General features: G+C 31.2%; 2 protein-coding genes across 7 annotated transcripts in view; one reads left to right on the forward strand and one right to left on the reverse strand.

Moving 5' to 3' along the window:
- Positions 1 to 1,106: 1,106 nt before the first annotated feature.
- LOC139484623 (NADH dehydrogenase [ubiquinone] 1 alpha subcomplex subunit 2-like) lies at positions 1,107 to 6,207 on the reverse strand. The gene is made up of 3 exons (XM_071268437.1): positions 6,096 to 6,207; positions 3,004 to 3,110; positions 1,107 to 1,282 (listed from the first exon to the last, which is right to left on the reverse strand). Exons 1-3 carry the CDS (start codon positions 6,185 to 6,187, stop codon positions 1,194 to 1,196), a joined length of 288 nt encoding a protein of 95 aa, XP_071124538.1. The 5' UTR covers positions 6,188 to 6,207; the 3' UTR covers positions 1,107 to 1,193.
- Positions 6,208 to 7,679: 1,472 nt separating this feature from the next.
- LOC139484624 (serine/threonine-protein kinase Nek1-like) overlaps positions 7,680 to 23,805 on the forward strand; it is a 54,367-nt gene continuing 38,241 nt past the window's right edge. For all 6 annotated transcript variants that reach the window (XM_071268439.1, XM_071268442.1, XM_071268438.1 and 3 more), the window contains exons 1-12: positions 7,680 to 8,040; positions 12,110 to 12,145; positions 13,465 to 13,525; positions 13,941 to 13,982; positions 14,454 to 14,509; positions 15,587 to 15,670; positions 20,391 to 20,458; positions 20,883 to 20,969; positions 21,793 to 21,847; positions 22,895 to 22,938; positions 23,322 to 23,402; positions 23,714 to 23,789. In XM_071268439.1, the coding sequence (XP_071124540.1) occupies positions 7,924 to 8,040; positions 12,110 to 12,145; positions 13,465 to 13,525; positions 13,941 to 13,982; positions 14,454 to 14,509; positions 15,587 to 15,670; positions 20,391 to 20,458; positions 20,883 to 20,969; positions 21,793 to 21,847; positions 22,895 to 22,938; positions 23,322 to 23,402; positions 23,714 to 23,789 (807 nt within the window). In that variant the 5' untranslated portion in view covers positions 7,680 to 7,923. The remainder of the gene's footprint in view (positions 8,041 to 12,109; positions 12,146 to 13,464; positions 13,526 to 13,940; positions 13,983 to 14,453; positions 14,510 to 15,586; positions 15,671 to 20,390; positions 20,459 to 20,882; positions 20,970 to 21,792; positions 21,848 to 22,894; positions 22,939 to 23,321; positions 23,403 to 23,713; positions 23,790 to 23,805) is intronic.

The following is a 23,805-nucleotide window of genomic DNA, read 5'->3' on the forward strand; positions in this document are numbered from 1 at the left end:
TTATATTTAATTTTGAAATTTCCTAACTGCTGATATATAGATATGACTGCTTTGTCACAGGCATGACTTATATGATACTTTTATTTTCAAGTATATTGTTATTGTAGTACTCAAAAGTAGGTTTTAATTCTCTTACAGTGTTGATCTTTCACCATTTTGGCTCTTTTGTTTTTATGCCCCACCTATCGTAGGTGGAGGGGCATTATGTTTTCTGATCTGTGCCTCCATTCGTCCGTTCGTTCGTCCCGCTTCAGGTTAAAGTTTGTGGTCAAGGTAGTTTTTGATGAAGTTGAAGTCCAATCAATTTGAAAATTAGTACACATGTTCCCTATGATATGATCTTTCTAATTTTAATGTCAAATTAAAGTATTGAACCCAGTTTCATGGTCCACTGAACAAAGAAGAAGATAGTGTGAAGCTCAGGTTAAAGTTTTTGGTCAAGGTAGTTTTTGATGAAGTTGAAGTCCAATCAACTTGAAACTTAGTACACATGTTAACTATGATATGATCTTTCTAATTCTAATGCCAAATTAAAGTATTGACCCCAATTTCACAGTCCAGTGAACATGTAAAATGATAGTGCGAGTGGGGCATCCGTGTACTATGGACACATTCTTGTTGTGTTTTGTACCTTCTTATGTGTTTTTTTGTCTTTTGAAATTTCTGGACTTGATCATACATGATGAATATTTTTCAAGAGACAAACACAGTCAATTATCAGTGTTAAAACGTATCTCACTACCACTGGTCAGCTAAAACAGACAAAAGAGCTGGTGCTGACTCTGAACAGTTGTTATTATATGTATGTGTAAAATGCTTTCTTCAGAAAACTTTGTCATATCTGGGAAACTTATTTTGATTGGTGGAAAAAGTACCTGGAAAGAATCACAGACTTTTAGCAGGAAAAATGGTAATCCTAGTCAATCAGATCAGAGCCAAGCACACTTCGCAACAACAAGAATCGAACTCAAAACATAACATGCTCATGATCCATGTAAATAAACAACCAAGACCACTTGCCACAAAGGCAAAAACTAAAACTACAGATATTTCAATAGGTGTGCAGTACTAAGTATTTACTACTTTACAATGATTTTTGTAACACATTGTAGTTTAAGATTTATTTTACAGTACTTTAAATCACATGTATGAACAATACTAGTCATTCACAAATAACCAGCTTGATATAAATATCAAGATCTCTGTGATAATGTTTTCAAAGCATCCAACACTTGGTCTTTTGTCATGTTTGATAATGGTAGGCTGTGTTCTTTTCCAAATTCTGTACCAAAAAAAATATCAAATTAGCATACATGTGCCATCATCTGTAACAACATTTAACATAATAAAATAAACACATGTACACGCTTGCAAATAAAACATTTGTTTTGTTCTTGTATGAAAATTTGTTATTAATATTATGATATTACAACAATTGTGCTAAAATATGACTGTATACATAACCATGTTAACAGAAGCTGTTTTAAGAAAAACAAAAAAATTGTACATGCATTTGTATGGAAACCATTTTGAAAACAGAAAAAATTAATTGATAAAGATTTGAAATATATAAAAGACAATTATTTCCAATACGGTTTTCAGATGTTTCCAAATCTTTGAATGCACTGCATTGAATAGAACAAATTAAATGAGTTATCTCCCCTAATACATCAATTTTCTTTCAATTTTTTATAAGTGTGTCCAAGTCATATTAACATTGATTAATGCTTACCTAAATAGAAAATTTTGTGTGAAATAATTTCATTGTTATTGTATTATCTTTAAAATGCTTTAGACAGTGTATTCAATTGTTCACATAGCAATTTTACGTGTGAAAGTTTTAAAAATCTCAGGGATGTGTTCTCTTTCATTTTGGTTAAAAAACTCAAATGACATTGTTTCATCTATACTATTAAACGAGAAGACCTCATTTTGTGTGTCGCTTCTCTTCCTTCCACAATAAATCAATCATCATGCCTCAGTGTCCTATAGGTAACATGCATAGTCGCATTTGTCATCCATTCTTATGGTTATTCAGATTGAGTTATTTTGGGAGAAAAACGACAAAAAAAAAGTCCGGATATGATTCCTTCATCAGACTAACTTTTAGTCATAGTTAAGACTTCCGGTTTGAAACATGCACAAATACAACCAATCGTATGAAAGATAACAAAAAATGAAAAATAAATAGGCCAATCAGAGCGTTCTCCATATCATGGTGTTTAGATCGCAAGAACAACAACTATTATACCTCCTTATAGAGGACAATCATCTACATGTAAACTACGATTATACTACATTTATATACAGAGACTCTCTGGTCTGTACGGGATCCGGGAATATATTTATCGATTTTGGGATTTCGGGATATTAATTTTTTAAATTCTGCATCTTGGGATTTCGGGATCAGGACCCATCCGACCACCCCTCAAATTAGCCTTAGTCAGTCTTAGTCACTTATACAAGATTCATATCCTACCATTGGCATGTTAATGCTCACAAAAGAAAAAGCACTGATGGATTGTCCTTGAAGCATATTTTATTAGACTTATAAAGGTCTATATATATAAGCAGTTACATTTATTTGATGTTTTGAAACGGAGCAAATTTTTAATTTGATTTGACTTTTTTGATTCTAGCGTCACTGATGAGTCTTTTATAGACGAAACGCGCGTCTGGCATAAGTGTAAAATTTTATTCCTGGTATCTATGATGAGTTTATTGACCAAAAAAAGTATTGTAGCAAAGGAGAAGAATAATTGTGGTCTGAGGCAAGAAACACGAAAATAATTGAATTTAACAGAAAGGAATCAAATATCTGACTTTGGAAAAAGGTAGAGCGCTTTTGATACCTTTTATGAAATTATCTTTTACAAAAAATCATCCTACAACAGTTCACAAGCTGTATATGCCCGCGATTTCGCGGGTGTGTTCTAGTATATATATATATCAAAAAAATAATCATGTACATGTATATTAAAGAAAACTAAAAAAATAACTAACCATATCTAGCATAGACTTTTGGTTGTACTCCACTACATTCTCTAATTAAAATAGGAAATTTAGGGTTACTCTGCTTAACACCAACATAGTAATTCTCTATGAACTCTCTGAAATAACAACATTAAAATATACAATGTATTACAACATATAAGTATATATTTTGATTTTCCTGTCATTGGAAAGTTACTTCACCTTATTCAATGTTTTGAATAGTAAAACATAATTTGTCACTGGACTTCAAGCAGTCAGGAACCTGTCATTCAGTTTATTGATGTGGTTCATATGAGTGGAATGGACTATCATTAGCATAAGGAAGAAATTAAATACCAGTCTAGTTATGAATTTTGACTTCATAAAATATTAACTTTATAGAATTTGACTTCATTAAATATTAACTTTTTAGAATTTAAACTATTCGTCAACCAAAAGTGAGATTCTACTGGACTTTTACAGATTCTTCAGATAAAAGTGTTTCTCAATTAAAAATTATCTTTTTTTATTGGACTGTGAATTTTTTTTACCCTGGTCATTTTGAGCCACTTTAATAGCTTGCTGTTCAGTGAAAGAAAAGGCTCTGTGTTGAGGGATGTACCAATAACTATTTTTTAGATTTGATAGATTTGTATATGACTTTCACATGTATGTGTATATTCAAATAAAAACGATGAGTCTTTGGTGTGGGACTTTGTCAAAGTCCATACCTGTTAAGTCTTTTTGAGTGTTAATACTGTTGATTTCTGAATTTGAAGCAACTTTTTGTACAAAGTCAAAGGACAGTAGTTGTGCAGGAGCGCATGATTTTCATTTGAAAATTGCTTGTCTCCACCAGGACTCGAACCTGGGACCTCTGTGTTACAAGTCAGCCTGTTAACAGACTGAGCTAAAGAAGAATTGAATCTGGGAACGTTCGCGCTCATTCACATTTGCTCCCTTTCACTCTCTCCCCCTACACATTTGCACCCTACATGTTTGCGCCCAATTTCTATTGGTTTTGTGTTCAATAACTTTGTAGTCATGATTTGGCAAGTGTATTCCTAATGGCTATAAGTATATTTGTTGTCATTGTCTCAAAATAAAGTGAGACAACGTTTCTTTTGTAATAAATAATTCTTAACCATGTTTTGGATAGTGTATAGTTAAAAAAATATATAGTTTCTAAATAAAATGAGATTCGACTAATTTTTTTGTTGTTGAATAAATTTTAATCTTTTTTGGTTCATTTGTGGTTAGTATATTGCTATAATTTTTTGTTTAATGATCGCTTTAGAACAAAGTGGTAAGCTGTTAAAAACAATTATCCTTTGTGTTTTTCTTTTAAATTTTTCAATGTTTTACTCATACAAAGCTAAATACATGCAGGTTTTACATCATATCAATTTAAAACAAGGCACTGGTTACGGTTACATGGAAATGTAACAATAATAAAATAATTATTGTTACATTGGAGACTTATTGCCAGAATACAGGATGGGGTACGGATCCGATTAATTACGAATGTAACAATAATATTTGTGTCTGCGGTTACATTGAGTTATTGTTGCATTACTGCACTTCAACGTACGGTAGATTAATTAAACTTAAACTAGCCTTCCCTAGTTTTGTTGCTTATTTTTTTCGCCAATTAAGAACAACGATTAACGAATGAATGTTGGCAACTGTTAACATTAATTGCATTCAAATTGACTTTTAAGTTTTATAAGTTTTTCAGCTATGCTAAGTTGGATATTGAAATCAGAGCGATGTGAACATAAAATCATATAATAATCCACAATAGTCATTCGTTAGTGCAGAATGGAATTGTACAGTATGCAATACTGACGTGCACATTGCTGCATCACTTGTATGTATAAAGGCTGCTTAGAGTGGTTTCACCAAAATACGTCGGACTAAAACATGCCCAAAAAACTGATACATTACTAGTCCCAGCGTACATTGAAGTGTATTTATGTAAAAATAACGCAATTAATGAAACCGTAGACTCAATTACTATTGTTAAATTCGTAATTAATGGGTTCCTTACCCAGCCCTGCATTCCGGCAATTAGTCTTCAATGTAACAATAATTATTTTATTATTGTTACATTTCCATGTAACCGTGTGAACATATATTATGGGGGAACTTATATTCTGTCACACACGTTCGCGCCCAATTTTAATTCAAATTCCAGTTGAATGATTGGAAAATCATGATTGTTGTTTTAAATTTGCTATGGTGTAAATACTGAATATATTTAGCTTGGTATGAGTAAAACATTGAAGATTTTAAATGAAAAACACAAATGATCATTTTTTTTAACAGCTTGGTCTCTTTGATCTGAAACAACATAAACAATGAAACAATAAAATATAGTAATGCACTATTATAACCAAAAAATGATCAAATTTATTCAACACCCCCCAAAAAAACGTCGTCAGAATCTCAATTTGTTCTGAAACAAGTCAATGCAACAAAGTTATTGCAATTCACCTAACCAAAACATGATTAAGAGTTGTTCAACACAAAATAAAACGTTGACAGAATCCCACTTTATTTAGAAAGGATTTTTATTTTTTTCAACAATACACTATCGATAACACGATTAAGATTTATTCAACGCACAAAAAAAAATGCTGTCTTACTTTATTTTGAGACAATGACAACAAATATACTTATAAGAATACACTTGCCAAAACTTGATTACAAAGTATTAAACACAAAACCAATTAAATTGGGCGCAAACCTGTAGGGTGCGAACGGACTTTGGGTGCGAAAATGAAAGGGGGCGAACATGAGTGGGTGTGAAAGTGAATGGGCGCGAACGGACCTGGATTCGGCTAACTTACAGTACTCAGTAGTACTAGTATCTACTACATTGTCTATGCCATGGAAACCTTCCTGGACGGGTATTTGATCGGCATTTCTCTCAAAACATTTAAACCCTGGTCATAGTATAAAGAACTTGTTCAATTACTTTAAAATGAAGATATTTTTGGTGAAGGTCACATTCTATTTTTCGTAAGTCTTTATAAAGAAATGCAATTTTGCAAGTGATTTTGCAAGATATGAGCAGCTTATGTTATTTTAAATATGAACTCATTATATTAGGTTCGAACCTGACACCCTGACTTGCTGTAGATTTCTGGCATAAATGAATTCTCAGCTCTTTTAAACTCTGTCCAAAGCGAAGTGCTTTAGCAGACGCCATTTTCAGCTGGTTTGTAAATGTAAGATGAAATGGTGAAACGAAGACAACTATTTTGGAAATATTTATTATATAAAATAAGTATAATGAGTATCAGAAATATTTGGTAAATCAAATAATTGATAGAGGCAGCGATATTGAATTTAGAAAGAATACTATTCTTTTACACATGTTACATTGTTATGTTCGTTTTTTATGAAAATCTTAAATTTGTATTAACGAAACTATGGATGATTTTGGGGTCTCACTAATTAGCGACAACAAGCGTCAAGAAGCGACAACAAGCGTCAACAAGCGACAAGAAGCGACAACACATATTATTTTAGCGACAACAAGCGACAAGAAGACTATTTAGCGACAATAAAACATTTTTTTTTTATTAGATATAAAGAAATTTGTATTTAATGGGTTTTTTAAATATACGAGCAGATATGTCTAATTAAAATGTTTTATTATATAGATAGACGAAGAAATGAAACATTTGTGAGAAAGAAAGAGATTGTGAAGTTTATATTTAAATAGTATATTGGTAGAAGAAGAAATTTGACTTTTGTGAAAAAGAAAGAGATTGAGCTTCTTTTTTTTATTTTTAAATATGAAGAATATGTATAAAATAATGTATGTATCTGTTTTCATCAAAGTCAAAGTATGAATAAACGAATGGAGATATATATGGAGCGGGCATAATAGAATATAATATTTTGATTCATTTGCTTAATACTATGCTCTAAGTGTACTCTTGTTATGTCAATTCGATGCTTTATTTGTAGAACTCTCAGCCACGCTTTGCCATCTTTATTATTTAAGCGTGTACAATAACATCCAATTAACACCGTCAACTTTGTACACGCGTCAGACTATACAATTACACGCGCCAGAATATACAATCATTGTAAATAGTGAACACCTGTTGAAAACTCAAGATTGTCATTAATTTCCTTTCATCTTCAATCAATATGCATAAACATGATAAATATCGTTTAATGAGGCAATAAACAAATAAAAAGATGAAAACATTCACATTTCAATTTTCTTTTCCTCCTGTTTGGTTTCAGTTCTTTGTATTTCACAATTTGTGTCAATATTTTCAGGACAATGATGCACAAGTAATTCATTTTGCGAGCTTAATACATATTGCACGAAAAGAGTTTTAAAAAACAAATTATAAGATAAATAATATGTTCTAAAACACAAGGAAAAGTAATCTCATAATACAATGATTAAACGTAATACTGGCTGTTATTCATAATAGATGATAAAATATTATGTAAATAATGTTTCATTTTTTTCTATCAATTTTAACTTTCTTGTCGCTAAAATTATTTTCTTTGCATATTCTTTTAAAATTCATTGCAATAATTAATTTTAATTACAAAAAAATGTTTTCTTGTCGCTAAATAGTTTCTTGTCGCTTGTTGTCGCTAAAATAATTCTTGTTGTCGCTTCTTGTCGCTTGTTGACGCTTGTTGTCGCTAAAATTCTTGTTGTCGCTAATTAGTGAGACCGTGATTTTGTACACTTCCGCTGAAATTCCACTTTTACGAAATATAATTTTACATCGAATATTTCAATGAAATGAATTTTTCTTTATAGTTGTACCCACCAAGACATTTAAACCAAATTCAATTTAGTTATATAACATACAGTTTTACATCATGGTCCATCAGAATTTTTTTAATTAATCTCAAGAAAATCGAAAGTAATGAAAGAAAAATAAATTTATCAAAAAGTAAATAAACATGGAAAAATACACCAAAATTAAAAGTATAGGCGAAGGAGCATTTGGCAAAGCATTGCTTGTGAGGGATAAAAGTAATGGTCAGCAGTATGTCGTTAAAGAAATTCAAATGTTGAGGGTACAGTATACATTTTAGCATGTGTCTTCTTCTTCTTCTTTCAGTACAGAGTCTGACTCTTCTTGAGTGTATAAATGACTCTTGCTCGTGAAATCATGAGACCTTCCCTCCTCACTTAATAAAAACTATTTACAGGAAAATTATTTACAAATAAAACTATGTACATCTGGGGTCAAAGGAGATCTAGGTGTGTGAAGCTCCTGTCAAGGCCTCTGGCAGGATGGTAAGGCTGGCCTTGAACTCTTCTAGTGGAATCCGGGTCTGTTCGCACCCAATCACGTTCGCACCCTTCCACATTCGCCCCCCACATGTTCGCACCCAAATTTTGCAAAAAGTTCGTTCGCACCCCACACGTTCGCACCCAATTTTACCGATTTTTTGGAGGTGTATTGGTATGAATATATATGCCATTGTTTCTAAATAATTCGAGATACTGACAAGTTTTTTTGTGTCATGACAAGATTATAAAAAAAAAGTCCTTGTTTTAAAGTCGGAGTGAGTTGAATAATTCTTAATCGTGTTTTGGTTAGTGTATTGAAATAATTTGTTTTTCACTGGTTCTAGTCAATTAAGTGCGAATCTGACAACATGTTGAACAACTGGTATGCTGCTGCTTTTATGCATGGTAAGTGTATTGCTATGATTAATATTTATTTTATTAGTATTTACATCAAAGCAATTTAGAACAACAATCATGATTTATAAACAACAGTAAACAATAACACCAATTAGGCTGTTTATAAATACCAACAGAGACATATAATACGTCTCTGATACCAATTAGCAATAATCATACATAATCAACATTTAATAATTAATCATCAGATTGATAAAAAAAAAATCTATTCAATAAATTCTCAAATTTTATTCAAATAGAATACAATTATTTGTTATATTCATATGAATAATTTCTAACAATTTAACTTAAATTTTATTAAAAATTGGGCGCGAACATGTAGGGTGCGAACGGACGTGGGGGGCGAAAATGTGAGGTGCAAACGTGTAGGGTGCGAAACTATATTGGGCGCGAACGGACCTGATACCCTTCTAGTGTAGCTGCTATTGTGGCTTTTTCCGGTAGAGTGTTCCATTCCCTGGTTGATCTTGGGAAGAAGGAGTACCTGTATTGGTCTTTTAGTGTGCGCTGTTGGTGTATGCGGTGGCCTCCTCTGGTTGTTGAATCTCCGGGTTTGTAATAATTAGAGGGGTCAATATCCACCAATCAATTGTGGATCTTGTATGCCATGGTGAGTCGGTCTTTGCAGCGGCGATCTTTAAGAGGCACCCATGTGTAGCGGGGTTGCTTCCCCTCCTTAGTACAAGTAGAACATATAAAGCCAGTCTTAATCAACTGAGCTAGGGAATCAATTCTTTGGCTCAATGGGTTAACTGACTATCACACAGGCGACTGGGGTTTGAATCCCAGTGGTGACGATATAAATTTGTAGAGTAGATACATTTGTACATGCTCTCCGGTTACACATGTTTAGTACACCAATCTAAGATTCTTTTTATGAATGAGTTGCAGTAGTTGTCCTTAAGTTCAAATGGTGTAAACAACTTAATTGAATAATTGGTTCCTACTTTGACCATTGACATAATAACATTAGCATTGTGGCAAAGAAAATAAAGGGGAAAGAGCACAAATTTGAAATTCGTCTGTTGAGTATTGACATTATCATGCACCATTAATCGCTATTTGTCCTTAATCACAAAGGTTTCTCCTAAATTTTGATGTCACGATAGATAATGTCTAGGACCACAAAGGAAAAGTGATTGTTGTATGACGTCTATCATGTCTATTCATGCTATTGTTCAAGTAATGAAGTGTCACTGATTCCGAAATATAAAAGTGATAAATTCTATTATATGTATTATCATGATTATACTTGTAATTTATAAAATTAAACTCCATGAGGTGTACCAACATGACCAACGCCTGTGTGAATCATTTCGATAGAGTCCCTGAAGTGGATACCTTGGTATGCAGGGTTGTCAAATGAATGCAACATTAAAATAATACACAAGGCAAGGTTGGAAGAGAAGCCTTGCGAAGTGGTAGGAACCATGGGAAGTTCGTCCAATTAGATACCAAGCCTTAGAACAATTTCATGTATCATATAATAGTAAAACAAACTCAAGTTACATTTTAAACAAACTTTAATTTTCTATATTTATCTTATCTATATATAACTCTGTATTGCTACTTTCACTTTTCATTGTTTCTCTCACCATGACGACGTCAAATTTTATGCACCACTTTGAGTACTTCAGGGATTAATTTCTGTATAAAAATTGTCCTGATGAAGCCTGCCTTGCAGGTGAAACATGTAGACCATAGCTAGGAAGAATCTTAGATTGGTGTATTTAAAAAAGGATATTAAAATTACAAAAGAGGGCTGCTAGATTAATACTAGAAACAGACCCATTCGCTCCTTCTGCACCCTTATTCAAACACTTAAACTGGATGACAGTTGAACAGAGAATAAAATATCATAAGTTAGTGATGACATTTAAGTGCATTAAAAATAATGCCCCATCATATCTTACTAACAAGTTTCATTATGTTTCAAACAGAAATCCATACCCCTTGAGAAATGCTGTTCAAGGAAACCTCATACTCCCTAAACCAAAAACAGAATTGTTCAAAAAATCTTTTATGTATTCTGGACCATTCTTGTGGAATAATTTGCCAATACCGTTAAGAAATATTACAAATGTTAATTCTTTCAAATACAAAATAACAGATCATTTATTGAAATCAACCTAGCTGTATCAATAATATTAAAAACTGATCATGTCATCATGTTTATTTTTTTTACATCACATTTTATCAAGTTGTACTAAACATAATTATCATACTTGACTTTTTATACTAATGTATGCAATGTATATGTTTGCATTTTGTTTGATTTCTCATGATGAGGGCCTCAGGGAAGATTAGTTATATAGCTAACTGTGTAACCCTCTTGAAATAAAGTATTGTTGTTGTTGTTGTTGTTGTTGTTATAGCAAACATGGCAAATAAAATTGAAGACGATTTGAAGTGTTGTTGTCAGTTTGGAGTACTATTGTAATTTATAAGATAATTTATTGTTGATGAGTATGTGCCAATGAAATTATTGTAGTTGTTAGAAAATTTACCATTGCATGATCATGATGATTATTCTGTCAATTTTAGATACATATTGTAATAACTAATAAAACAACAGAGAGGTTTGTGATATACATGTACATTGTATATTCATTTTACATTGAAATTAAAAAGATCCTTAGATGGTAGCGGTCAAGATCATCTCATTTAAGGTAGATCATAAGTAAATCTTTTTTGAGACAGAATTTTCTTATACTTAGCCATAATGAAGATTTTAATATGCTCTTTTCAAAAAAATAATAAAAAGTAGGGGTCACCGTGCTATTTTTCAAGCTATGAGTCGTTGAAAATTGCCTAAATTTGGTTAGATTGTTAATGGAAAAACACAATTGTGTGCATAAAAAATAATCTATGAGATAGAATTTTGAAATAAATTGTGAAAAGATAGGTTTTGTAATATGTTTTAAGAAAATAAAAAGAAAAAATGGTGTCACTGAACTTATTTTCTTGCTACAAGTAAAAAGAAAAAAATTACCTATCTGTCCAGTATAAATCTTTTACTAAAAGAGTTATCTTCCCTTAAATGGCTCATTTGAAAAAAATGATTCAAAAAGCAAAATAAAATGATATTTGTTTAATTATTTTGAATTATACAATAAATTGCCAAGTTTTCTTTATATTATTAAACAGTCTAACCATCAAATTGCAAATCTGTCTCCAAATTTGCAGATTTAGGCAAATAACTAGACCGATTTTTTACTGTGATTGTTCAATCCAAGATGGCGGTATACCATCAATCTACCTTAAGCTAGTCTTGAAGACAACCACTGTTGGTGGCATGTAGTATAGTGTTCCAGTGTAAAGTTGTACATGGGTTAAAAGATTCTTTCTTCTGTTCTAAAATAAAAAGAACTGTCTATTATCATGATTATAAAAGTTAAATTCATATGTTAATAACTTTCTTTGTTTCCTCAGATGAAAGCAAAGGAAAGAGAAGATGCTAGAAAGGAGGTAACTATCTTTACTATGTTTACAAAAGTTGTTTGTCTCTATAAAAAAACATATTCATAAATCTTGAATTCATTTATATCAAACATGTCATATATATATGGTCTGCCAAACATACAATTTATTTGTTAAAATATTCAGATATATACAGCTGTAGCTACAATTTGTCAATCCAGTAGTTGTAAATTTTGTCTGTTTTCTACAAAGTAATCTCTCAGAATTGCCAACAGCCAATGATAGCTATTCCCTCACTGTAGTGAAGGTGTCATTATGTTTTACCCTTGTTAGTCTGTCCGCTGTCCTTTCTGCTCTAAAACCTAAGTTTGCCTCAATCAAATACACAATGTTGATTACCACCAAACACAGATCATGTTTGAATTTTGGTGATGTCACTTTTACTTTTCTATAGTTATGGTCTTTACAAATAAAAAAAATTCTGAATTTTTCATTTCTCTTATTTCATGTATTTAAGCCTGTTAATTATATACATGTAAGTGTGCCTCAATAAAATGGTATGAATCTTATATACAATGCTTATTACAATACCACAATACACAGATCAAATTTGATTTAGGGTGATGTCACTTTAACTTTCTAGAGTTATGCCCCTTCACAAATGGAAAAATTTCTGAATTTTTCTTGTTTCCTTTCTCAACCAAATGTTAGGAAACTTATATGCACAATGCTTATTACCACTAAACTCAGATCAAGTAGGAATTTGGGTTGTGTCACTTTTACTGAACTTAAGTTATGTTATTTTATAAAGTTATATGAAAACATTTGCCATTTATTTAGTATATATGCGAATGCAGCCATGGAACTCCTATTCAATTTTTATAATTTATTGTTATTTTCATATAATATTATAGGGTTATTGCAAGAATATTGGGGAATATTGTCCTGAGTAGAATTTTATATTGCACGAGCTTGCAAGTGCAATATATGTTCTACGAGGGACAATATTCCCTATTATTCATGCAATAACCCTTTTATTGCATAGCAATATAATATTTGAAGTAAAAATTGGTTTAAAGTAAGATTTTGTCGTTGATGACATCATGATTTTTGAAGATTTATTGCATGAGTGCAATATTAGAATTTATTGTGCGATAAATGTTGGTTACTTTCTGTGGGAAATATATTGCTATGCAATTAATATAATTACTTAAATTCATGAATTTTGAACATTTATTGATGTGTTTGTTGATCAATGAACAAACGATGAGGTATTCACTCATCATGCTAATTCATGTGTTCATTTATATGATGTTTATTTTGACACTTTCCTAAAAATATCTTAGTTTAACTATTTTTGATGACAGGTTTCAGTACTGGCCCAGTTACATCACCCAAATATTGTACGATACAGAGAATCTTTTGAAGGTAAGTTTATTTTATCTGTATGGCATTTTTGAGATATTTTTATCGGTACAATATATTCAAAACTGGCATAATTGCCAGAATCTGCTTTAGTATATCTATTTTTTTTTAATAAAGTTTATTAAGGGGTGGCAATGTATATTTATCATGTTTATCATTACAATACATATTGTGATATTCATGGATATGGTTTTCCCATTTGAATGGTTTTACACTAGTAATTTTTTGGGGCCCCTTATAGCTTGTTCTGTGTGAGCCAATGCTCTGTGTTGAAGACCATACCTTGACCTATAATGGTTAACTTCTATTGTTATGATCAATTAATTAGTGGGGTTATTGTTTCCCATTGTACTGATTGTAGTAATAACTTATATTAAATAGCATCTTACTGCAATATTTTCTTATTTTTATTTTTCAGAAAAGGGGTATTTACATATTGTTATGGACTTTTGTGAGAAAGGTATGTTTTAATGAAGCTTGTGAAATATAATAAGTCTTTCTGTGTGTTCATGATATGATGAAATTTTACATGTAAACAACTCATACTCATTTGTTCAATGAACATGTTGCACTTATTTAGTGTTCTTCTGCAAATTCAGGCGAACAGTCATGACAGTGCTATAAAAATGAATCATTTGAAATAATGTAGTGGTACCATTTGAAATGGGTTTCTCCTGTTAGCATGCCAGGTATTAATAAGTTTTGACTAAAGATTGCTTTTACTGAAACCATTGGACTATGGTCCACTTTATTGATAATATTCATAATGACATTCTTATAGAATATTTCTTTTTAAAATTTAAAATCATGATCAGCTGTGAGCAATAATCATAACAATAACTACAGGCTAAAAAAACTCCTATCCAATATTGTTCTGCAGTTTAGTTACAATTTGAAATTTAATTTTTTATGATTGACTTTCATTTTTTAGGTGACCTTTATCATAAGATCAGCAGCCAGAGAGGCCTCCTTTTCCCTGAAGACCAGGTGAGCTTATATCTATATTATTTACAGTAAAATATGCATAAGGGTTTTGTGCATGCTTTTCATTGAAAATAATTATTATTATGTATAAACAGATTAGGATTTAAGGTGGTACCTAACACTACAGGGAGATAACTCTGTAAAATCAGCTGAACGCTTTAATAACGTTGCATTGTTAAGGGAATATTAAGCTTCTCAATGATCAAAATTAGTGTTTGTCAAACTGCTATGTAACCAGTGTAATTTTTCTGATAAAATGATTGGTTCAAATTTTTTGAAATTCTTATATTTTTGTCAAAGGGTCAAAGTAAATACTTTGTCAAAATTTTATGAAAATTAAACGAGCCAATTTAATTTTAGTGAAGGTGTTGGGTACCACCTTAAGAAGAATAGATGATGTAGATAGGAAATTTTCCTCATTTCATTATTTGTATTGTTATGTTGCTATATAATTGAAAATGTTCACATGATTCAGAGGGAATGGAAATTACATATAAAATATTTGAGGTCATGATTTGGAAGAGGATAAGGCACGGGGGGGGGGGGGGGGGGGGGGGTCTCTTCCTATATAAAGGTATATACATATGTGCCGCTGGAATGGGTCCCTTTTTTGATCCGTCAAATATATCAATGGGGTGCAATTTTACCGAGGAAATATATCAATAGGTAGTAATTGACCGATTGTGAAAATTTTGAGCTGATAAATATATGAATGGGTTATGATTTCGCTGTGAAATATATGTATAGGTAGGGATTTCACAATTATTCAATATATGAATGGGGGAATGTTTTTAAAATCCCAGCTGCACACCTGTACCCAAAATCCCATGTTGAGACCCCCCCGTGGGATAAGGTTAGCACTGGACAAATTCATCAAGATTTAAAGAACGCTGAATGAAATTATTAGTGTACCATGCATAAATGTTAAACTATTACATACCAAAGTCCCACAGTTTCCGAAAACAACTCTTTTAAAGTCCAAATTGACTATATCACTGTAATGCTTTACATCTTCTCCAAGTCGATGTGAGGTGATAAAGAGTCTTAATTTGTCATATTTATGATGCATTATACATGTAGGTAATGGATTGGTTTGTACAGATATCACTTGCCATAAAGTATGTCCATGACAGGAAAATTCTTCACAGAGATATCAAGACTCAGGTAACTATATTTAACTATACACTTCTTTGTAAAGTCTCAATAATCAATACAGCTTTAACTATAATGGAGACATAAGAAAAAGCAACATATAGTACAAATAATTTAATGTAAGTACATGAATGAATGATCTTTATTCTCATAAACCAAATACATAGTTATAGAGAAGATATTACAATAATATATATTACATATATAAGATATAGCATGTGTGAAATACAAATAGATATCAGTGGTCTCGCTAGCCCAAAATAGAAGGGCGCCGCGCCCTGGGTGCCCTCAGCTGCGCCCTGTGTGCCCTCAGATGCGCCCTGGGTGCCTTCATCCGCGCCCTTCTGCCCTGACGTCTTTTTCCAAAATTGTCTTGTGCCGTTTTGGTAAAATTTTGTTTCATCGATTTCTGATCTCCAAGTTAATTACATGACACCTGTGTGATTGCCCCCAGGTTAATCATGTCAGCACAATCAATTACAATGATAATGACTTCAAAGGTGTTAATAACTAGGTAATTTAATTAGGACAATGTATCTTTTTGTCATACTTTTGATGAATGTGTCAGCGAGTGTGTTTAGCTTGGGTCGGCATTTTCGATCTCCAAGTCACAATGGAAGAGCGTATATGTTCCAGACCATATGAGTATTTGGACCGTACGCGTACGGTCCGGACCGTATACGTATACTCGTACGGTCCGACCATACGCGTACGGTCGGACCGTATGAGTATACGCGTACGGTCCAGTACGAGCTGACCATACATGTTATTTGATCATATGGGTTAAATTGAAACAAGCATTTATCACAACCTTTATTTTTAGCTTTACAAATTGTTATTGATAATTTATTACAATGATAGATATGAACAATCGAACATTTGAAATTAAGTATTTGTTTAATTTTATGTCTGAATCCTATTTTGGTACTCTCGCCCAAGGGGACACAATTCAAGTAACGTAATATTTTTTATGTATGCAGTTCATGCACGTTCCTTTGCATTTGCATTTTTTGTAAAGTTGCTAAATATTCTAAAACAATTGACCTCTCACATCATGTTTACTTCCAATATCTTCAATTTCAGTGATCATAATTCAATTAATGTATTACTGATCGACATGCTTAATTCAAGAGACTAACAGGTTTAATTAGCGTGAATTTAAAAAGAAGTTAATATATAAAGTTTTTGTTTCAATTACAATTGAACTTTTTTATATTAATTCAATAGTTAAGTTATGTTGATCTGCTATATGCATTTGTAACTAATAAACTTGACCAACTTTTTAATATTAGTCAGACCGTACGCGTACGGTCCGACCATATGAGTATTTTGAAAAAGTACGCATACGGTCCAGACCGTACGCGTACGGTCCAAATACTCATACGGTCTGGAACATATATAAATGAAGACTTTCATGACTTTAGAATTGAATTTAAGTCATCAAAATAAAACTATGCCTTTACAGAAATGCCTTCCATCTCAACTTGTTAGCGACAAGCACAGATTTTAATTAACCCAAACGTGGTGGAAATTGATTTTGGAGTTACTTCCCCTGTTTTAGCTTATTACAAATTTGTGCTCTAAAAATATTATCTAGTACCAAAAAAAGGAATAAATTACCAATTGAATATATAATAACATAATAATGTTACCTTAAAGATATTAACTGTCTTTGAACATATTAAAAAATATATTTTGCAATTTCTACTTGATAATTATACTTTTAGCAATCCATGTTCTAAACATTGTTAAATTAGTAATGCTCTCTGATTCAGATGAAATGATGTATTCAAATCTATAATTCCTATATAGATAAAAAAACAAAAAAACAAAAAAAAAACACATATTCTTTGATAATTGGTAGAGTGAAGTTGAACTGTAAAAACATAATATGTTGATGAAGATGTACTATATCATTCATAACTACACAAACAATGAAATAAAGACTATAGTTGAAAAGCATCTTTATTTAAGAAAAACAACATATACAGTAAAAAAAAAGAGATTCGTTAACTCGTGATACACACAGAAACGACACAGAAACGTAGACAAAAAAATGAGCAGTGCCTTTTCTTATCATAAAAAGTGCCCTGCCCTCCACTGGCACCCTGCCCCTTTTGATTTCTAGCTAGAGCACTGGATATGATAAATATTTATAAAAATTATAAATAAACATATAGTTGTATTAACCAGGAGGATAGACTTTCACAGAAATAGATTTAATAAATCTACAAAGTTTCTCAAACTCAACAATATTTTGGGTTGAACATACTTGTTTGAATTTGATAACATTTATATTTTTATTACAATATAGTGATAAGTATTTGCATCTTTCATCTTTGAAATAATTACATGACATGATATAATGGTATTCATCACCAATGTCAGCTGAGGCGCAAAGGTGACACAATCTTTAAGATCTTGGGATGTTGCGCCACCTTCCCGTCTCAATGGGCAAACGGTTATTCCCACATCTCAATTTACATAAGGTTATTAATAAATTAAATGGTAGTACTGATAAATAGTGTTCAAATTTAAAAACATTTTTGTACAATCTATAACACAGCCCCTTGGGCGAATTGTTCATTTCTGTTGACCATTCTTGAATGAACTGATCTTTTAATCTTTGCTGAACACTCAATACAACCCAACGTTTCTCAATTTTCTTTATATTTAATATCCATTTACTATCATAACCATAGTTATTGAAATTTACATATAACAGCTTATATGATAGACATGATAGTTTGTTCTCTTTCCCTTCTTGTAAACGACACCAGAAATTAATCATACATGACTTGACGGTAACTGAAATTGGGTATCTTCCCAATTCCCCGTAGACCATAAAATTGGGGGTTGAACTTTTTAACCTCAATATATATTTGCAAAAACGTAAATGAACTCTCTCAAGAATATCTAAATTTTCAAATCCCCATATCTCACACCCATAAGTTAGTATAGGAACAATAGCCTTATCAAACATATCGAGTTCATATCATCAGCATACAATAACAGAAAAAATTTAAAATATACAAAAAGTTCATTTTCAATATCTTTTGTTACAGACTGAATTCCTTCAATATTAGAATTTTCTAAAAATTCTTGTAAATCATTTAGATACAAGGAGAAAAGTAAAGGAGAAAGGTTTTCCCCTTGTCTAACTCCTGTTTTACAGGCAAAGATATTGGAAACTTCTGAATTATGAACAATATCAGTTTGAAAAATAATGAGTTTCGATGAATAAAATCAAAAGCTTTTTCAAAGTCGACAAATAACCAAAATAATTTCTTCTTTTTCACCCGTAATAATTCAAATAAAGCATTTAATGAAAAAACATGATCCGTTGTGGAATAACCTTGCCGGAAACCTGCTTGGTTTTCATTTAAGATGTTATAATTTTCAACAAAATCCCCAAGTCTGTCTTAAGAATTGACGTGAAAACTTTCCCTAGACATGTCAAAAGTGCAATCGGCCTATAATTTTTTGCGTCTAATTTACTCCCCTTGTTTTTGAAAATAGGTATTATATTTCCAATAAGTTAAGCCTCAGGCAGGATTCCCGTATCAAATACAATATTAAATAAATGTACATAAATATCACCCATACAATCAAGAGAAGAAGCAATATATTCATTAATAACTTGGTCTTCACCCGGTGATTTATTATTTTTAGCTTTTTTTACAGCTTTCAAAATTTCATCTCGGGTTATTGGGCAATTCAAATTTTCATTTACTGTATCCGAATTTACATCGTTTTCTATCAAAAACTCATTTTCGAACTTATTTTTGTTTAAGTCCTTGAAAAAATCAAATAAGTTTTGCAGTGAAATATTGCTTTTCTCTCTTTTTCTACCTCTATTGAACAATTTCCAAAATTCTTTTGGATTTTTTGTTTTTAATTCCTTCATCTTTCTGCTCATTTCAGTATTATGATTCCTAATATTAACATCCATAACTTTTTTTATAATATAATTCACTTTGTCTAAGTCGTTCTTTAAAAATGTTCGACCCATAATGTTTGTATAATCTCTTAGATTTTCTAAATTCTCGTTGCGCTTTTTTACAATCTATATTGTACCAGTCTTTACTAAACTGGTTCTTTGAGCACTTAAACATAGTTTTATTAAATGTCGAAGTTCCGAATGTTGCCTCTGCAGATTTGGTTAAAGTATCACAAATATCAGTAACAATGTTATTCATATATTTAGTAACATTATTTACATCATTTACATATGCAGACAATTTATCAAATATATCATCAACTTTATTTCTATCTATATTGTTCTTATACTCATTACATTTTTCATTTTCTCATTTAATAACTGTAATTGTAAAGGGACATAATTCATATGGGTTATCTCCCATTTAACAAAATTGCAAAAATACTTATGTAAAATAAAAACCATTGCCTATATTAATAATTTAACTTCTGACTTATTTTAAATTTGAATTCCGCAATAAAGATATTGTACAATTGCCTGAATGAACCAAAGATTAGACAATAAATTTTTAATTAAAATTTTGAATAACTGAATTAGCAGCAAGTTTTATATAAGTAGATGTGGTATAATTGCCAATCAGACAACTCTCACTCAGAGATCAAACGATATATAGGTTAAAAACTACATGTTACTTTATCAAATACAAACAACAATAAATTAGTCTATTAGGTAGGGGGTTTGTAAGATGAGACATATATTCTAAATTGTTGTTTGATATTTTTTCTTCCACAGAATATATTTTTGACAGCAAGTGGACTTGTTCAGCTTGGAGATTTTGGCATTGCTAAAGTTTTAGGAAGGTAAAATAAATTAAATCTGCTGGGACCACAACTTTTTTTACTATCAGGCCATGTAAACACATTTATAGTTCTCATATTCTTGTTCTTTAGCAGTTAATGTGCTGCTTGCTTGGTTGATTAGTTGATTGTAAATATGTAATGTCATTTTACCAGCTTGAATTTTAAGCAGAAGAAAATTGGGGTTAAATATGTTTTTTATAAATTTGACTGCTGTCAGAATGGTGCATGAGTGATTAAAAATGTTATTATTCTCAAAATTTTATGATAGATTTTCTGAAGTTTAAACTTTCAGGTAAGCTGTTAAGATTGAAGTTATTATAACTTATCAAAATAGCCAAATGGTGACAAGTGCTTTGTTTCAGTTCGTCATATTGATGTAATACATAAAACTTGAAATATGTGACTAATTATGTTCTATTTATAGCACTGTTGAACTAGCCAGGACATGTATAGGAACACCATATTATCTGTCACCTGAAATATGTGAAAACAGGCCATATAATAATAAAAGGTGAGATTCTTAGTAGCAAATCAATGTCCTGAAAACTTGCCACCGGAAACTTATGCAAACAACCAATTAATTGTGCTTCATATTTAATTGTTATTCAATTTTAACATCTAATGTTTGAGTGTTAAACCAGAATCTCACAGAAAGATCTTGGCCTGTGAAAAACCTGGAACAAAAACTAGATTTCCTAATGGAATTAGTGTACATGTAGTAAATTGTATCCTTATGGGTGTTGATGTATTATCAATTATACAAAACTAAGAAAATATTGGTTAAATGTTACTGAAACAAAACTCATGAGATTCTACATAATATTACATTGTGTCAGAGCATCACTTTTATTGCCATTCTTGATCTTGAATACTTATTGTAAAGGTAGGTGTGTGCAAATGTTTACAGGCTTTTAATGTAATTAGCATTACATAGAGAAAACATTTTTATGCCCCATTTATGGGCATTATGTTTTCTGGTCTGTGCTTCCGTTTGTTCGTCCGTCTATTCATCCGTCTGTCTGTCCTGTTTCAGGTTAAATTTTTTTGTTAAAGTTTTTGATCAAGGTAGTTTTTGATGAAGTTAAAGTCTAATCAACTTGCAACTTAGTAAACATGTTCCCTATTATAGGATCTTTCTCATTTTAATGCCAAATTAGAGATTTTATCCCATTTTCATGGTCCACTGAACATAGAAAATGAAATGCGGATGGGGTATCCGTTTACTTGGGACACATTCTTGTTGTATACCAAAAATAATAAACTGAACTGACAGCTTTGATAGGGTTTAGGATTGCTGAAATGTTTATTCTATGTTTTTTTTCTTCCATTTGTAGTGATGTCTGGTCCCTTGGTTGTGTTTTATATGAGATAGCCACATTAAAGCATGCAGTAAGTATATGTTATGTTATAGTATAATCATCAGCACGATTTCCGTTCCTCACCCTTCTTGTATTCCATCAATATAGGGAGATCAAAATGTGCTCAACAAATTTTATACTGTTAATGTTATTTCATCATATTAAAAAACATTCAGAGAAACACTAAAAACATTACATGCAGTATATATATGAGCTGCATCAGATAGAATTTGATATTATGCAAGTGCATGTATATATGTACAAGTATAAGACTTTGATTAAATTTGGAACATTCTAATACGAAATAAAACATTAATTTTGGTCTGTTTTGTAGGGTGATTCAATAGACCACTTTCGAGTTCATCCGTCACCGGAAAAAACTCGTCAATTATACGCGCCTTTATGACGTCATTTACCAGATAGAGGGGGTCACCTGTATCCCTGCACTATTTACGTTCATCAAGCGTCTTAGTGATCGTCATTGTGCAGGATAAACTAGAAATAATGGATGTTCTGTAGGTACTTAATGACAATTCCCTAATGACAGCAATGCTGATTGTCAATTTTGAGAATTCAATTTGCCGAATAATTCGTACAATATAGAATCATAGTTTTCCAACCACTCGCTCAACATTGGAATGGAAGTGACGACGCCCCTAAACGCACAAATGACGTTCACTAAAACCAGAGTTTTTGACGGAAATGCATCGAACTCGAAAGTTGTCTATTGCTTCAGTTTTCAAACAGTTAATACAGACTTTTTTTCAATCAGAAATAAGTTAACCAATGTATTGATGGATTCAAATGTTATAATTAGTATGTTTAGTATGCCAATACTGGTTTACATCTGTCCTTTCTTTCTTCCATCCACCCAATATATACTGTTACCCAGTAACTCAAAAATCTGAGCTTCCTTAAATTTATATGAAGCCTATTGTGAGCTTGTTTTACTGTGTAATGCATATTCATATTAATTGCTTATCAGCTTCCTATTTACATGGATATTTTATCATGATTAGTGTGGGTATATCATTATTGAGAAAGAGCTCACAGTTCAACTTGTTTTTACTTTTTTCAGTTTGAAGCTGGAAATATGAAAAATCTTGTATTAAAAATTATAAGGTAAGTTTATTTATTGTCTTCAAAGAAGATATATAAGTCAAATTTTTGTGAGACCTTTAATATGAAAAATAAGATGAGATAAATACAATACTGTAATCCCAACTAATTTTTGCAAGTAATTAGATCATGTTTAAGCAAAAAAATCAACATGAATATTAGTTGTCATTTCTGATTGTTAACTTTCTCTTTTTATAAATACATAAATGTTAGAAAATATTGAAAAGGAATCACTGTGAAGTTAGCTAGTAAGGTCTAATATATCTTGGAGCAAAGTGTCCACAAAAATCTAAATAATTTGGTTCTCAGTAGATAAATAACAAATGTTGATAAAGTTGATGAACAAGATAACAAACTATATTTTTTTATTCCAATTTCTTTTGTAGAGGTTCATATCCACCCATATCACCAAAGTACAGCTATGATTTACGAGGGCTGATAGCTAAATTGTTTAAAAGAACACCAAAGTATGAATTGTATAATAGTGTTGTATAATAAAAAGTTATAAATGCAGATATTAATGCATGGTGAAGTTATTGAAAATTTGTTTGAAATTTGAAAATTAGAGAAATATCTGTTCATGTTCAAAATGATATAAAAGATATAGGTACCTGTCTTGTAACATATGCATCACATCTGTTTTAAAAGATGTTTCCTCTGAAACACTTTTTATTTTCAATTATTGCAAAAATTAAATACTTTTTTGTTTTACAACATACTTTTTGTTAAAATTTGCTTATTTGATGTTTATGTAATATATGAATTTCTTATTTCCCAGAGACAGACCATCAGTAAATTCTGTATTAAAGATGCCATTTGTTCAAAGAAGAGTTCCCAAATTCTTAACTGATGAAGTAAGTATTAGATGTT

This window comes from Mytilus edulis, chromosome 8 (genome assembly GCF_963676685.1).
Source record: "Mytilus edulis chromosome 8, xbMytEdul2.2, whole genome shotgun sequence".
NCBI lineage: Eukaryota > Metazoa > Mollusca > Bivalvia > Mytilida > Mytilidae > Mytilus > Mytilus edulis.